The 15048-nt window shown below is 45.1% G+C and overlaps 2 protein-coding genes across 3 annotated transcripts; one reads left to right on the top strand and one right to left on the bottom strand.

Moving 5' to 3' along the window:
• Positions 1-1005: 1005 nt before the first annotated feature.
• On the bottom strand, positions 1006-6364 carry CTSZ (cathepsin Z). Its single transcript, XM_040607832.1, has 6 exons — positions 6188-6364; positions 5465-5628; positions 3572-3751; positions 2801-2951; positions 2401-2563; positions 1006-1924 (listed from the first exon to the last, which is right to left on the bottom strand). The coding sequence occupies exons 1-6, from the start codon at positions 6328-6330 to the stop codon at positions 1811-1813; spliced, it is 915 nt and encodes a 304-aa protein (XP_040463766.1). The 5' UTR covers positions 6331-6364; the 3' UTR covers positions 1006-1810.
• A 94-nt stretch (positions 6365-6458) lies between these two features.
• On the top strand, positions 6459-14534 carry TUBB1 (tubulin beta 1 class VI). Of its 2 annotated transcripts, none has more exons than XM_040607824.1 (4): positions 6459-6570; positions 12250-12358; positions 12547-12657; positions 12787-14534. In XM_040607824.1, exons 3-4 carry the CDS (start codon positions 12597-12599, stop codon positions 13857-13859), a joined length of 1134 nt encoding a protein of 377 aa, XP_040463758.1. In that variant the 5' UTR covers positions 6459-6570; positions 12250-12358; positions 12547-12596; the 3' UTR covers positions 13860-14534. The 2 variants fall into 2 exon arrangements, with proteins under 2 accessions (XP_040463758.1, XP_040463757.1); XM_040607823.1 differs by lacking the exon at positions 6459-6570 and adding an exon at positions 10596-10766.
• Positions 14535-15048: the final 514 nt, after the last annotated feature.

Below are 15048 nucleotides of genomic sequence, written 5' to 3'. Positions count from 1 at the left end.
TCTTATTTAGGAGCAAGCTTGTAAAACCAAGTTGCAGAAACTGTGCAAATAAAAGTTTCTGGAAATTTTTTTTTCCTCCTCTGCACCACTAAAAAGCTTTAACTTACAGGTTTGAGTGAGGCATAATTCACAAGTTGATGTGATTTATGGTAGTTTTTGGAGATTGACATTTAAAAGTGCTGTTCTGCAGCATCTGAATACCTCTTCTCCTGCTTGTTGACATTAGATTCTTCCTTGTAGCTTGTATCTTAATCTCCAGTGTCAGTAAAGGTAGTGTAATTTATCTCAGATTGCTGTTTGAACTATCATAGTTGCTGCATAGAATGTGTTGTTAACCCACCCTTCCACAAGTGTCCAGTAAAAGCAGTACCAGGCCAGGTACGCTTTGGGTAGCTGGTCTACCATGTGAAACTGCTGGCTTGGCACAACAGTGTGGTGGGTTGAGCTTGGCTGGACAGCAGGTGCCTGCCAAGCTGCTCCATCCCTCCCCTCAGCAGAATGCAATGGAGAGAGAAAATAAGATGGGGAAAAAAAAAGAGTTGTGGATAAGGGTAGTTTAATGAAGCAATAGCAAAGATTATGGAAGCAAAGGAAAACAAAATATGTTATTCTCTGCTCCCAGTAGCTGATGATGTTTGGCCACTTCCTGCTCTAGAAGACAAACATCAGCATACAAAAAATTAAGACTGCCCCCTGTTTCTCTTAGCTTTTATATCTGAGCAGATAATGTCACACAGTATGGAGTATCAGTTTAGGTCAGGTGGCTCTGTCTCCTCCCACGATCCTGCCCTCCCCCCCCTCCAGCCTACTGGTGAGGGGGAATGGTACAGCCAGGCTGGGTGCTGGGCGAGCGCTGCTCAGCAGTAGCTGAAACAGAGGTGTGTTACCAGCACTTTTCCAGGTACCGACAGAAAGCACCACACTGAGGGCTGCTGTGGGGCTCAGCCAGACCCAACAGAAATAGAAGACATGTATTAATATGCTCTTCTAATATACATAGTCATGTAAGATAAAAAGTCTGTTTATTAAGTGCAATTAACAGTGCCATTTAGTAACATTTGCCACTTAAAACTGAGCCAGTTACTAAGGAAGAGAATTTTCTACCTTTCTTCAAATTAGTGGAGACCTGAGTTGTGGCAATTTATACTTTGCCTCAAGAAGAAAAATAGCACAGCCAATTACATATTAAAGAAAGGAATTTGAGCAAATACAAGACTAATTAGATAACCTAGAAGTACTCAGTCTTTTGATCAAAGTAATTCCTGATACATCATTTTGGTTGGTTTGATCAAGGTAATTCCTGATACATCATTGTGGTTGGATAAAAGCAACTGCATTATGAGGCTTCCAACAATGTTTTACCAGGAGGCCAAGAAAACGAGAGGATTTAGTTTTTTAATATATCATGTCCAGACTATTTCCTCAATACTGTCAGAGAATTTAATACAAGCTCAAGACCCAAATATTGAGTATACTTTTTGCTTCCCAGTATGTCTGCATAATTTATTTTTAAAAAATAGGTTTGCATATACAGTTTCTGTGATTAAGTCAATACAGTTTAAATACTGTGCATCAAGGCAGACAGCTTTTTCATGGGTAAATTACTTTAAATTGTAAATAATTATCTAAAGGCAGCTCTGTATTTATACTTTGAAGACCTTGTGTGTTGCTGTCCAGGCTAATTTTGCAAAACTGCCTGACAGTCTTGAACTGTAAAAACTTTAGACTACTATCCTTTAAACAGAAAAAGGTTGTGCTGGGAGGCTTCCAAACAAAGTAGTTCCTAAACTGAAAGATGTACCATACAGCATCAAGGAAGTACTGCATCTCCATATGCACAGTCCTCTTCAATAGCAAGATTGTACTCTGCTCCTCTTCCACCTTTATATGCACTCGTCACAATTCTCAACCAGCCTCTTTCACCCTGTAAAGAATGAATTTGCATTGTATATTAGAAAACATAACTATAGAAAATGCATGCTATTGAGTTGGTTCTGTCTTCCAAATATGGATGCTCTAAGTGAATGTAGGAATTCAGTCAAGATGAAGTGTAACACTGGGTTCACAGGGCAACCTGCTTTGGTGGATTTACATCCACCTATCTGTTCTGGGTATGTGACTTCATTTTTTCCTACAACTAACAACAATTTATAGTTGCCTGTAACAGGAGCTGCCAGTCCATGAAATGCTAGCATTTGGGATTGAGTTGACATTACTCATGTAACTTTGACTGAATAACCTTGTCTTAGATTAATTAGGTTTCATTTTTTAGTTGCCAAAGAAATGCCTACTTTTCCTATCCACAGGCTAGCTTTGCAGCTTCCTGTTTGCAAGTGAAAAACCCCATTTTCTTTCCTTTAAAGTTATTGTGCAAATGTGCTTGTTCCCATGTTTCCTTACCCAGGGTTCACCCCATGAGTTACGAACAATCCAGTATTCCGTTCCATTTTCTACACCCCAGCCAGCCACAGATACAATGTGATTCACTTCAGGTGAGGGATTGTACTCTGTATAAAGTCCTCCAGTGTAAGCATCCAACTTTTCAGTAGCCATTATGCCACAGCTGTAATAAAATGGAGAAAGCCTTTTTTATACAAGGGGATCAGAGCAGGGCTAAAAATCAATTGGTTTTCTTGCATTTATCTACAAACAAGCTGAAGTCGGCATATTAGTGCAGAGCAGCCAATGCATGCTAGAGTGGAGAAGTACACTTCAGGCATTAAGACTGAGTTTCAAGTACTTCAATCCCCATATTACTAGTAAACATTTTCTTTTTACCATTCAAGATTTTTTTTTTTACCTAATTGGTCCATTAGCATAGATTTCTGCCATCATTTTTTCTCTTCCACTGACTGACCCATAGTCTGCAACTTTCCAGAGAGTGTAGTTTTTTATCACGTGGCATTCTCCAAAAGTGACACAAGTTCCACACTGGTTAAACTTTTTACACTCTACAAAACAAAAGTGACATTATCACTGCAAGAGAATACTTTTCAAGTGAATTAATGATATGACACTAAGCTTTTTTTTCCTTATTTGAGGCAGATATTAATAACAAAGAGTAATTACCAATACATACTCTCTCTGGTGAACTAAATGGTATGGAAACCTTTCTGGAAACCATACCTAAAGTCCCTAAAATCATTAATTATTCTTTACTTCATAGGCATAAGTGCTTTGATGAGGAAATGTTTCAGATGCACTTATCTATAAATAGAGGAACTATTCCAGTCATACGTGACCAGACAAAGGCTACACTTCTCCTTTGTTTAGCTTGAGGTGACACTTGTACATATTTCAGTACATTAGAGATTGTATATCACAGACTTAAGAGATTAAGTTGTGCAAACTTGTCTGGGCATGATTTAAAGCTATGCTGTCTGGCTAGAGTAAAGAGAGACACGTGCAAGCCTGTAAAGAAAAACCTGTTCTGTCAGTTAAATGGCAGGTACTACACTGAAAGGCAGGAACCAGTACACTGAAAACCCAGGAAACTATCTTTTTTATATATATTAGGATCTGCTAAACCTGGGATGAATCAGCCTTACAGCAAAGCAAATAGGCATCATACTTTGATCCTTAGCTTGGTAGTTGTTGCAGGTCTCATCTGGAATGCCATGGTCATGGGCGTACTTCCAAACACCTGAGTGGTCTCCACCTTCACAGGATCCTGCGTCAGCACAATCAATCACATTCTGAACGGAGAGGTAGGCAGAAGGCCATGCACCTTTTCTCTTTATGTTGATTCTATCTGTAAGGATAAGAAATAGTTTTGTTAATGGAGTATGTGGGTGGCTACAGTGTGTTTCCTTCATTGAGCCTGGAACTGTGCACAAGCAACAGTACTGGTGGTTGGAAAAGCCTCTACTGTCAGCAGCAAGGCACATAACGTGACCCAGCTCAAACAGGCAGGCACAGCTATTATTGTGGGTTTCCATTCTAAGTTTTTTCCGTTAAAAACTCAGCAGAAATACGCAGATGAGTAAGATCTGTTTAAAGCCTTGAAGTGCCCTAGACCTCTTTTGAGTCACAGCTTCTGAAAACTTCCAGAACGGTTTCCTGGCTTTGATGGCAAAGAGTTTTCAAACACACATCGTAAACCCACCTCTCACTAGCCTCTTTTACAGGAGCAAAGATTTATGCATAAACCCATGCAGAGAGTTACAAGCCCAGGTCTCTGTCTCTGAGACATGGTCTTCACAGACTTAAAGCAAGGAAAAGCTTTCAGGAGTACCTCCTCACTGTTACCCAGTCATCTCAGACAGGCATTGCCACCCTGCTGCCTTATTTTGTCAGAAACAATGAGCTTACTTGGCAGAAAAGCTTCCCGATGAGTATTTATAAACTGCTTCTCGCAGTGCACAGTCTTAACTGATGCCACCGTAGTACTTTTAATCCCATTAGTAGTAACAACATTCAACTATACTTGACATAACTGGGAGGTATTTTCCCAGTCTAGTCTTCCAGGAACAAGAGAAGAAATTAATGCTTTAAGTGTTTACAGCAGTTAAAAAATATCTGGATTTTTTTAAATCAATCTTTTATACTTACAAAAATGCAGATACTGGCATACCCTTATATAGACAGTTTTAACCAATGTAATTAAGAAGTTGCTGTATTTATTTATCCTAGTACTTCACTACATTGTGGCAGGTTTCATGTATGTGTCTGTTCTTGTACTGCTTCAGAACCGATCCTTCATGATTCCTGCTGTCTGCTCACAGCTGCGTTGTCTTCCCATTTATACAGTTTCCTCTATTTCTCCTTCACAGTTAATCCTCTTACAGCCTCCCTATGCAGACAGTACTGCAGCACATTACTGTCAGGTGGAAACGGTAACATATTCTCTGGAGAAAATATTTCTGACTGAACCCTCCTCCCACCCCCTTCCCAAGAAAAAGGCTGATAGAAAGTTATCTGTCTCTGTGCACGGTAGTCAGTTCATCTCTGTCACAGGGCTCTTGAAACCAGCACCCTGTGGGCTTTTCCCACCAGAGGCAACTCCTTTTGTTTCCTCACACCCAGGCATCGCTGCAGTAGATGCAGTGCAGCAGGCCGAGGTACCACAGAAGGGAAGGCGATACGGTAACTGCCTTTGCATCTGCTGCTGCCGTCACCGCAGCTCCAAGAGGGGTGGAAGGCCCAGTTCTTACTGCAGGCCCTAAGCAGCGGTTTGACCGGAGCTGGGAACGCATTGCTCCTGCAAAGTGCTGTTCAACCGCGCCAGTGTTCCCTCCTCATGCCATGCTGAGGGGACAGCCTCGCTCCGATCGCCTTCCCTGCTGCAGCCAAGCCTCCCTGCCTTCAGCCTGGCAGTTCGCGCCGTTCCTGCTCTATCACAGACGTCTCCACCTCTGCTTTTGCTGCGTTAGTCACTGCAGTACTTTGGCACCTCTTCCTCAGACCAGCGATGCTATGGCCCGAGGACCCCCCCTGCGCAGGGCCCGCCGCCAGCCCCCCGTACCTGCCAGGGCGCTGGTGCTGCCGTGGGCCCAGCAGGAGCCGCAGTACTGCGGGATGTGCTGGTTCCGCGTGGCGCTGGCGTAGTTGACGCCGTTCATGTTCCTCCAGTCCCAGCTCCGGGGCAGCGCGGCCACGTCCAGGTACTCGTGCGGGCGGGGGTAGGTGCTGCCATGGGGCGGGAGCAGCGGCTGGTGCCCCGCCCCCCCGCCGGCACGCGGGGAGCGGGAACCCACCCACCGCGGGGCTCGGCGGCGCGGCCACGTGACCGCGGGCAGCGTGACCGGCCACCGCCCGCGCCGTCACGGGGCCGCCCGGCGGCCGGGGCGACCCCCCCGCCCCCACCCCCAGCAGCGGGGCCGCGGCTGCCCCGGGGGGATCCCTGCCTCCCTCCCACCGGCGGGGCCGGGGCTGCCCGCCCACGCCCCCTCCCCAGCAGCGGGGCCAGGGCCGCCCCGGGGAGATGGGTACCCACCGCCCCCCCCAGCAGCACGGCCGCCCCCCCGCCCCCTCCCCAGCAGCTGGGCCAGGGCCGCCCCGGGGAGATCCCTGCGCCCGCCCGCAGAGGGACGCGGCTGCCCCAGGGCGATACCCACCCCCCAGCAGCGGGGCCGGGCTGCCCCGCGGAGCCTCCTCCCCGGGGAGCCTCTCCCACGGCCGCCCCCGCGCTCCCCGGCGCCGCGCCGCCCGGGGGGTCCGGCAGCCCCGGGGGCTCGGCTCGGCTCACCTCAGCGCGGCGGCCTTGCGCGCCGGCCGGTAGCAGCGCTGCCCCTCCCTGAAGTAGAGGCCGGCGCGGGCGGGCGGGCAGGGGCCGAGGCAGCCGCAGAGCAGCAGGAGGCCCAGCGAGGCCAGGCGGGGCGGCCCGGCCATGCTGGCGGCAGCACCTCCCCCCCGCAGCGCGGCACCGGGCCCCGCATTTAAAGGGCGGCGGGGCGGCCCTGCGGGGGCGGGCGGCCGCGGGCCGGGGGCGGAGCGGCCCCACACGGCCCGGCCCGGCCCGGGCTGCTCACCTGCGGCAGGCGGGGGGCGCGGCCTGCCCGGGTCCGCGTTTCGTGTTCGTGCGTCTGATGGCGGCCGGACCCGGTAACCCCAAGTACAGCGTGTACCTCGGTAAGTCCTTCCTAACGGCAGGTAATTACTTTATTGGGGATGAGGAACACACGCAGCGAGAGACCCTGAATGGGCAAAGCAACCTTGCCCCGGGGCCGCGGGAGCTGCAGCGGGGAGTCCCGCGGGTGCCTGAGGGCTCCGCCGGCTCACACGGTCACAATGAGGCAACTCGGGGCACACAAACCTCCTGACAAAAGAAAACAAACAAACAAACAAATCCAAGCAAAAAAAAACACCCAAACCAAAAGTGACCGAAAAAACCCCAACCAAACAAAAAGAACCCCAAACAAACCAACCCCCAAAGTCCCCCAAAAACTGTTCAGATGCTGTGATGGTTCCATGCAGCAGCTGCTGTCTGCAGGGGGCCAGTGAGGAGGGCTGTCCTCTGCCCTGGTACAACCGCACTGTGCCCTGTGTGCCCATAGACTGCTCTGGCCTTTCCTTGGTTTTTTTTGCTAGTTCCAAGTTCCGAATTTCTCAAGCCCTTTTATGCTACAATTTTCAAAGGGACACAGGCCTGTGCTCATTTTTTAGGCTGTTTTTTAGGGTTCAGGACATTTGAAGATTCTTCATTATCTGCCGCAAGATTGAATCAATAGTAAAAATAGTTTTCTATTTTTCCTGCGGAAGGCTGAAGAGTCTGTGAGAGCAAACTACCAGTCTTTTTCCATATGTTGGCTAGGGTTTTCATGTCTGTTAAACCGGTTTAGTAAAACACAGCTGGTTCTTCCCCCACAGCTTTTCTTCCATAGCTCTCAGCACTGCTTATAAAAGGCATGAGGTGTATTAGCTCCACGTTATGAACAGAGAAACTGAGGCACTGAGAACCAGCGCAGCCAAAGGAACAGCAGAGCAAGCCCTGAGCCTGGCTGTGGGGCAGGTGACCTTCTTCACAATTCATCAGATGATCCAAAATCAACAGTAACTGGGTTGTGGCAGTAGCGCCCGAGTCAGGGCACTAACCTGCAGATGAATTCACATGCTGCAAGCCCCAGTTTTTTGCTGATTCACAGCTCTGCAGTGTGGGCAAGGTAACAAACTTCCCTGTTGTCCATTCTGGTTGTGCCAAACCCTATTTGTTTAAACATGTGGGCTCATGACACTGATAATAATTTACAGTGGGCAGTCCTGCCTTATTCCCATTGGACCACCTGCCAGAGGAAGGCAGGCTTGGAATAGTTTTTCTTACTAACTGGAATGAAAGTGTGAAGTAGGTAGTCTTTATTGCCTGTTGAATCCAACGGGTGTTGGTAGCGTTCCTAAGCATGACGTAGCTAGCCCAGATTAGCTGAGAATAGCATCAGGTCATCTGGTAGACATTCACAGATTTCTTTAAAATTATCTGGTGGCCTGTAGCCAGGCTTTTCTCAAATTGAATAGGCTTTCTTCTCAACAGTCTTCTCTGCTCCTGTGAAAAGCTAGCTCCTCCCAAGCAAACCATATTAAAAAATGTATCCTGAAATGCCTCCCTGCACTTGCATAGTTGCTAGTGGGTATTGTGGTGACATTAAAATAAAAACAACCAATACAAACAGAACAAAAAAAACCCCCAGTAACCAAAAAAACACCCTGGCTTCTTTGCAGTCTTAGCTTATGCCCATCACCAGGGCTTTTGTGTCTAGGGCTGTCTCTGAAGGCGGTGGAAGCAGTGGGCGGCCTGATAATGGGCGCTGCAGGACAGGCTGGTAGTAGCTGTGCCCAGTGCCAGGCTGCTCCTAATCTCCACAGCACCGAGAGTCCTTCGAGGCCAACCCTTCCGCCAGCATCAGCTCGCTCCCTGCGATGCGCGCACCGCTAATCTGCAGCAGCACATGTTCGATGGCCGCGCCTGGGAAGCGCGCCCGGGTGGCTAACAGGCTGGAGGCTTCTCAGAGCTGTGCAGTGACCGGCCTGCAAACAAAATCTGCAGAGCAGCCGGCTTTTCACGTGCCAGGTTTGGTGTAAAGACAGATTCAGGGGTTCACAGAAATGCAATTGGGGAGGAGAGGGAAAAGTGGCACAAACCCACTTCCACTTCACAAAGCACCCAGGTACTTCTTGTCGTCTGCCGTAATTTTTAAAACTCTGTAAGGAAGTCCATCAGAGGAGGTGCACGATTCCAGGGAGCTATTTTTAGCAAGAGAAAACCCAGTGATGTTAAGAGATTGCATATTTCTTTCACTTCCCTTTTCTTTTCTTTGCTTGTGAAATGCTCTTTGTGAGTATATTTATTGCTGAAATTATTTTGCCAGATTTTTTCAACAGTGAATTAGTGGCTTCAGACTCTTCTTAAGTTGTGGCTATTGTAGATTCATATATTCTGTATTTTAAGTAGTGTTTTATTTAGTGTCAGTAGCTCTCTGTCACATTGTGTCAACGCAGCTCCTTTACAGAATGCAGCAGCTGAAGGTACAGCTCAGAATTGCACTTACTTTTAGCTAAGCATAGGTGGAGAAAACAAATATGAAATGCGCATGGATAAAATTAAATTTGCTTTCAAAGTAAATGTTCAAATAACCTTTCCAGAATTTTGTCTTAGGAAATTGTAGACGATATCCACTGCCATTGCAATGGAATGTAACTGTTTAGAGAATACTTATATTTCAGAAAATTATAAAACTATTGTGTTTTAAGGAAACAAAATTGATCTACTGTAATTTAAAGTCTTGCTTTTGTTGCTCCTTACTGAGGATGGCTCCTAGCGGATGATGGAATGTTTGCTAGCTACTCTTCTGCAATGCACTTCTGGTGCTAAACTTTGTCTTAGGGGCAGATGTCTGTTCCTCCACTGCCTGGTGGAAGAAGTGGAAGTCATCTGTAGTAGGGAAGTCTGGAATAAGCTGATTTTTTTTCTGGAACAATATGGAAGCTCAGAGATTCCTTATCTCTGGCAACCCATAAAGAGTGGTTACTGGTAAAGTAGTTGCTTTCAATAGTCAAGTCCTTCCACTGTCATCTTTTTATACAAAATAATTTAAGGTGCTTTCTGAATTGTAGTTCTTTTTCCTATCCTTAAAAGGACCGCTTGCAAAGCACTCACAGTCATCTGATGTGTAATAAAACTACTATAAACTTCCAGAATACACTCCATTCTGGGTTTCTGTTGCTCAGTGATATTAGTCCTGTTATCAGCAGGCAACATGACTGTGTCGTGTTTTGCTCAGCCCTGCATCGCTTCCTTTAATGCAGTGAAACATTTCACACAGTGAACATTGTGGTTAATTTAAGTGGAACTGGGGTTTCGCCTCTAGTTTTTATTCTGGCAAGTTCTGAAATACTACATCTCAGGTGTAAGAAAATAAGAAACACAAGAAATGCTATATTTCTTAATCACAGGAAAGGGGGAAAGGAGGAGAAGGAAAGAAGAGCATCTGTGCAAGTTAGTCACAAGTTGATTCAGATTTTGGATTGGCTGAAATTGATGGATTCTAATTAAATGTTTAAGGAACATGTATCCCGTGGACTGCAGTGTTACATTTATGTTTTACAAAGTATTTTTTTTGTTACTGGTGCTGCTCCCTCCTTCGTACAGTTAGACACTGAGAATGATGCTTGCTGAAGTACAAGTTTGCCTGGCAATGCACTTAATGTTGTGATTACAGGAGGCTACTGCTCAGAAGTTGTTACTGTTTTTATTATGGATATTGTCCCATATGACTCACATGCTGTTAGAATTTAAATTACGTGGCAGAAGCACATGTACTTAGTAAATTGAGATCACTCATTTTTGGCTATAGTATCTAGATAGATGTATATATTTGTATATATATTACATATTAAATAATGAAACACAAATACGGTGTGCACAGATATTCACAAATTGCACTATTTGCTGCACAGAGAACTGGAATTCAGTGTAAGGGGGTACATGTGACAACTTTATTGTCCAAGCCACTCAGTAATGTACCTGTGCTCTTGTGCCCTGTACACAGGCAGTGAATAGGCACTTTGCCTCCTTGGGAAATGCTGTGATGAGCAGCCTGAGGAGCTGGCTACTCCCATTGCTGGCTGAGTGACAGTCCCACTAGTATAAAAAGGCCCCTTGGGGCGGGCTGGGCTGGGTGTAGCTGATACAGCAGCAGAAAGAGGGCTTGTTCTGGGGACTGCGACTAGAAAACCTGCGTTAGCTTGTAGCTGCCCACAGGTCTAAGCTACACAAAATGCGTGAAATTGTGCACCTTCAGATTGGCCAGTGTGGGAACCAAATTGGCGCTAAGGTAAGATCTCTTTCGATATTGGTCTTTAGTAATAAGTGTTATCAGTGGTAGCAGGTCAACATTGTCAACAGATGGGGACTTCCAGGGGGAACAATTACTTTGTTAATGGTAGGGCACATGGCATGTGAGCAGTAACTATGAGTATTTTGACAAGAAAGTCGTAAGATAGACTTGCTCCTCATGTAAAGGTTAAAGTTAAGACTGTCAGAGAATGAAACATCGGCAATAACTATGGTGCGGTGACTGTAAGTGCTCCAGAACATTCCTGCTGGGATGCATATTCCCATAGGCAGTAATCTAGCCTGCAAAATACTGGGACAAGTAAAGGAGTCAGTAACTCCCAGGCAGCAAAGTTGTGATGCCAGTACTTTAGTTCAGCCATACAGCAGTGACTCTGCCACATGATAGTCATTAATATGGGATCGTTAGTTCAAACACTGGCATGCTGTTACTTAGAGAGTAGTTGCTCACTCTTGACTGTGTGCTAGGGAGAAAAAAAACCACATTGCTTTTTGCTGTGTAATGTTCATCTTTTTTTTATTGTTAAGTAGGAAGTTGTCAAAGAAAGTAACTATATATGGGTTAATTTGGGGCTCGGAGGTCTTTGAAGACACATAATAGCTGGAGGATAGTTCCACTGTCGTGTTCTCCATTTTTTGCTCCCACAAATCTTGTTTCCTTTTATTGGAACATGAAGCTGTGGATGGCCAGGGAATGCCATATTAGACCCAGACAGCTGGAGTGCAGCCAGTGTGATAGTTGAAAGGTTTTTGTTTTTTTCTGTTGGCTTTGACCTGGAAACAGCTTATATCTAAGATGACCTGTAGAAAAGCATGCACACACACACACCAATGCACCATGTACGTGCTGGCAATGGTATATTTATACACTCAGAATGAGGCTGGATGCTAAACCAGGAGACCTTTAAAATCAAAATAGCCTGGTCATTATAGTGGGTGGGTGTGCCTACATGAACACTGCTGTGGCTGCTGCCTAGATAAGAGCCCCAGTACAAGACATCCATATGAATGTCGAGATAGGACATTTATGACCAACATCTGTTCGTGGAAAGCGTTGCTCGTGTACAAATTTCTCTGAGCCAGCTTTGCCATGCCACAGTCCCACTTGTGTATGGCAGGTCTGAAAGAAACCCTCCTTGACTTTCTCGTTAAGCTCATACCAACTAGTAGCTGCAGAGTTTAAACTAATACCAATTTTTCTTTAAAGGGAACACACTGAGGCCCTGCACCTATTAGTGATGGTTAAGCAGCATAAAAGGTCTACTAAACTTCTCCCTTTAACTTATTTGGGGAGGGGGAAGAGGAGGATCCCCACTCTGTTCTAGTATGTGAATGGCAAAATATCACCCACTTCAGGCACAGTTCCCACTTTATGTGCAGCCAGGCATGAGTGCAGCACAGCTGGTGCTGAAAAAAAAATAAAATAATCTTTGTGACTGTATTGAACCTCTTTCCTTTTTCAGTTCTGGGAGGTGATAAGTGATGAACATGGGATTGACATCGCTGGAAACTACCGTGGGGATGCATCACTGCAGCTTGAGCGAATTAACGTGTACTTCAACGAGGCTTACTGTAAGTGCTCAGCACTGTTAGGGTGTTGGCAGAGCAATCTGCAGAGCTAACGTGAAGTTTAAAATAAGTAATTAAAAAAAAATAATCCCCAAATCACTGTAGGTGGGTTGGATTTTTTCAGAGCAGATTATAAGCCTGTCTCTTTGACTTCTAGCAGTAGTTGTTCAATAAATTTTCTTTTGTTCTAGCCCATAAATTTGTGCCCCGTTCTATCCTGGTGGACCTGGAACCTGGTACGATGGACAGTGTACGGTCTAGCAAAATAGGACCACTCTTTCGACCCGACAATTTTATTCATGGTATGTACAGAACGCTGTCAGCAAACTAGTCAACTGTCCTAAAACAGCCTTTTAACTCCCATATCTTTGTAGCCTTTAAAACTTCTTGTGTTAATTCTGTGGCTGTTCTTTTTCTAATTCTGTTTACAGGTAATTCAGGTGCTGGGAACAACTGGGCTAAGGGCCATTACACAGAAGGCGCTGAACTAATTGAAAATGTCATGGATGTGGTCAGGAATGAGTGTGAGAGCTGTGACTGCCTTCAGGGATTCCAGCTTATCCATTCGCTTGGGGGTGGTACAGGCTCAGGTATGGGCACGCTCCTCATCAACAAAATCCGAGAAGAATATCCTGACAGGATTATGAACACTTTCAGTGTTGTGCCTTCACCCAAAGTATCCGACACAGTCGTAGAGCCGTATAATGCCATCCTCTCCATCCATCAACTAATCGAGAATACAGATGAAACCTTTTGCATTGACAATGAAGCTCTATATGATATATGTTTTAGAACTTTAAAGCTCACCAATCCCACCTATGGTGACCTCAACCACTTAGTGTCCCTGACGATGAGCGGTGTCACAACCTCGCTCCGTTTTCCTGGTCAGCTGAATGCCGATCTGCGGAAGCTGGCTGTGAACATGGTGCCCTTTCCTCGCCTGCATTTCTTTATGCCAGGCTTTGCTCCACTGACAGCTCGAGGCAGCCAACAGTACAGAGCCCTCTCAGTGCCAGAGCTTACTCAACAGATGTTTGATGCACGCAACATGATGGCAGCCTGTGACCCTCGTCGTGGACGTTACCTGACCGTGGCGTGCATCTTCAGAGGCCGAATGTCTACCAGGGAAGTGGATGAGCAGTTGCTGGCTGTCCAGACCAAGAATAGTTCCTACTTTGTGGAGTGGATCCCTAATAACGTCAAAGTGGCTGTGTGTGACATACCACCGCGAGGCTTGAAGATGGCAGCTACCTTTATTGGCAATAACACAGCCATTCAGGAGCTCTTCATCAGGGTTTCTGAACAGTTCTCAGCTATGTTCAGAAGAAAAGCATTTCTCCATTGGTACACTGGCGAAGGTATGGATGAGATGGAGTTTTCTGAAGCAGAAGGTAACACCAATGACCTTGTGTCTGAGTACCAGCAGTACCAGGATGCCACTGCAGATGTTGAGGAATATGAGGAGGTAGAAGTGGAAGCCAGCCCAGAAAAGGAAGCACCATAAAAACAATGGTAATATCAAAACATTCTCCGAATAAGCCCGTTGACACTCTCTAAAGAAAAAGCAGTAGCCATCATCTACATACCAAAAATAACACCTTCCTTAAGAATTTTTTCTCTGCATCTGGCTAAAACATATCCAATATTACAATACAATGCTTTTGAAATTAATGGCAACTATGCTTTACTCTCTCATGAACAACCATTGACATGGAATCTCTCCCAAAAAAAGAGCCACTATGAAGACAACTTGTTTTGTAACAGCTTGTCTTATAAACGTATTCATTTTTAGAGTATTATCACCAGATACTGGATGTAATAAGCAGCCTGTGTGTCTGTATATATATCAGGATCATAAGCAACAGCAAAATATGCTATCAACTCAAATGTATTTATTCTCGGATAAGCACAGTCCATGTTTTATTTGTGAACTTGTTACTGTTTCAGGAACACAGGCATATCTGTAAGGCCCACAAAGGCAACATCTATTTTATTACACACTCCGCAGGCTGATGTAGATCCGCACATTTTATTTTTTTTTTAAGTACTTAAATAGTTCTAACACATTGCTGGCTTATATTATTGCAGAGCTTGTATTCATTATCATTGTGTGGTTTGTTTCTATTTCAAACTATAGATTGCATTGTATTAGCATACAAAGTTGCAACACTGTGTTAAAGTTTTGGTGTGTGTGGTTTTCTTTTTCCTCCCATGTACTAACTACTGTAAATTTTCTTCCTGTCATTCAGTACAGCAAAATTGATAGATTGGTTTACAGCTAGTTATATCTAAGTTCGACAATCACCAAATCAAAAACATCTTGATTTCAGGAAAAAAAAATGTTTCCGGAGATTCACAGCCATCTACTTAACACTGTATTTATAATATTCTTTAAAATAAAAATCATATACCATTCTATACAATAATGTAATACTTAAAAGATTTGATAGGCAAAAATCATATTTTATTCTTTTAAGGACTAATTTTACATGAAAAAAACTAAGCTTTTTTTATTATGCTTTTCTAAGAGAGTTTATTGTACTCAAGAAAGTAATGCCTCATGTTTGAGTCAACAGCAGCAGTGTCTAGGCACACACAAACCTGCAGCCAGTTCTCTAAGCACACTGTATTTCTTCCTGTGCAGCGGGACATCAAGACTTGCTGTGAAGACACACAGCACGGGAACATACAAA

This window comes from Falco naumanni, chromosome 10 (genome assembly GCF_017639655.2).
Source record: "Falco naumanni isolate bFalNau1 chromosome 10, bFalNau1.pat, whole genome shotgun sequence".
Lineage (NCBI taxonomy): Eukaryota > Metazoa > Chordata > Aves > Falconiformes > Falconidae > Falco > Falco naumanni.
This window is presented reverse-complemented; position numbering and strand designations above follow the sequence as displayed.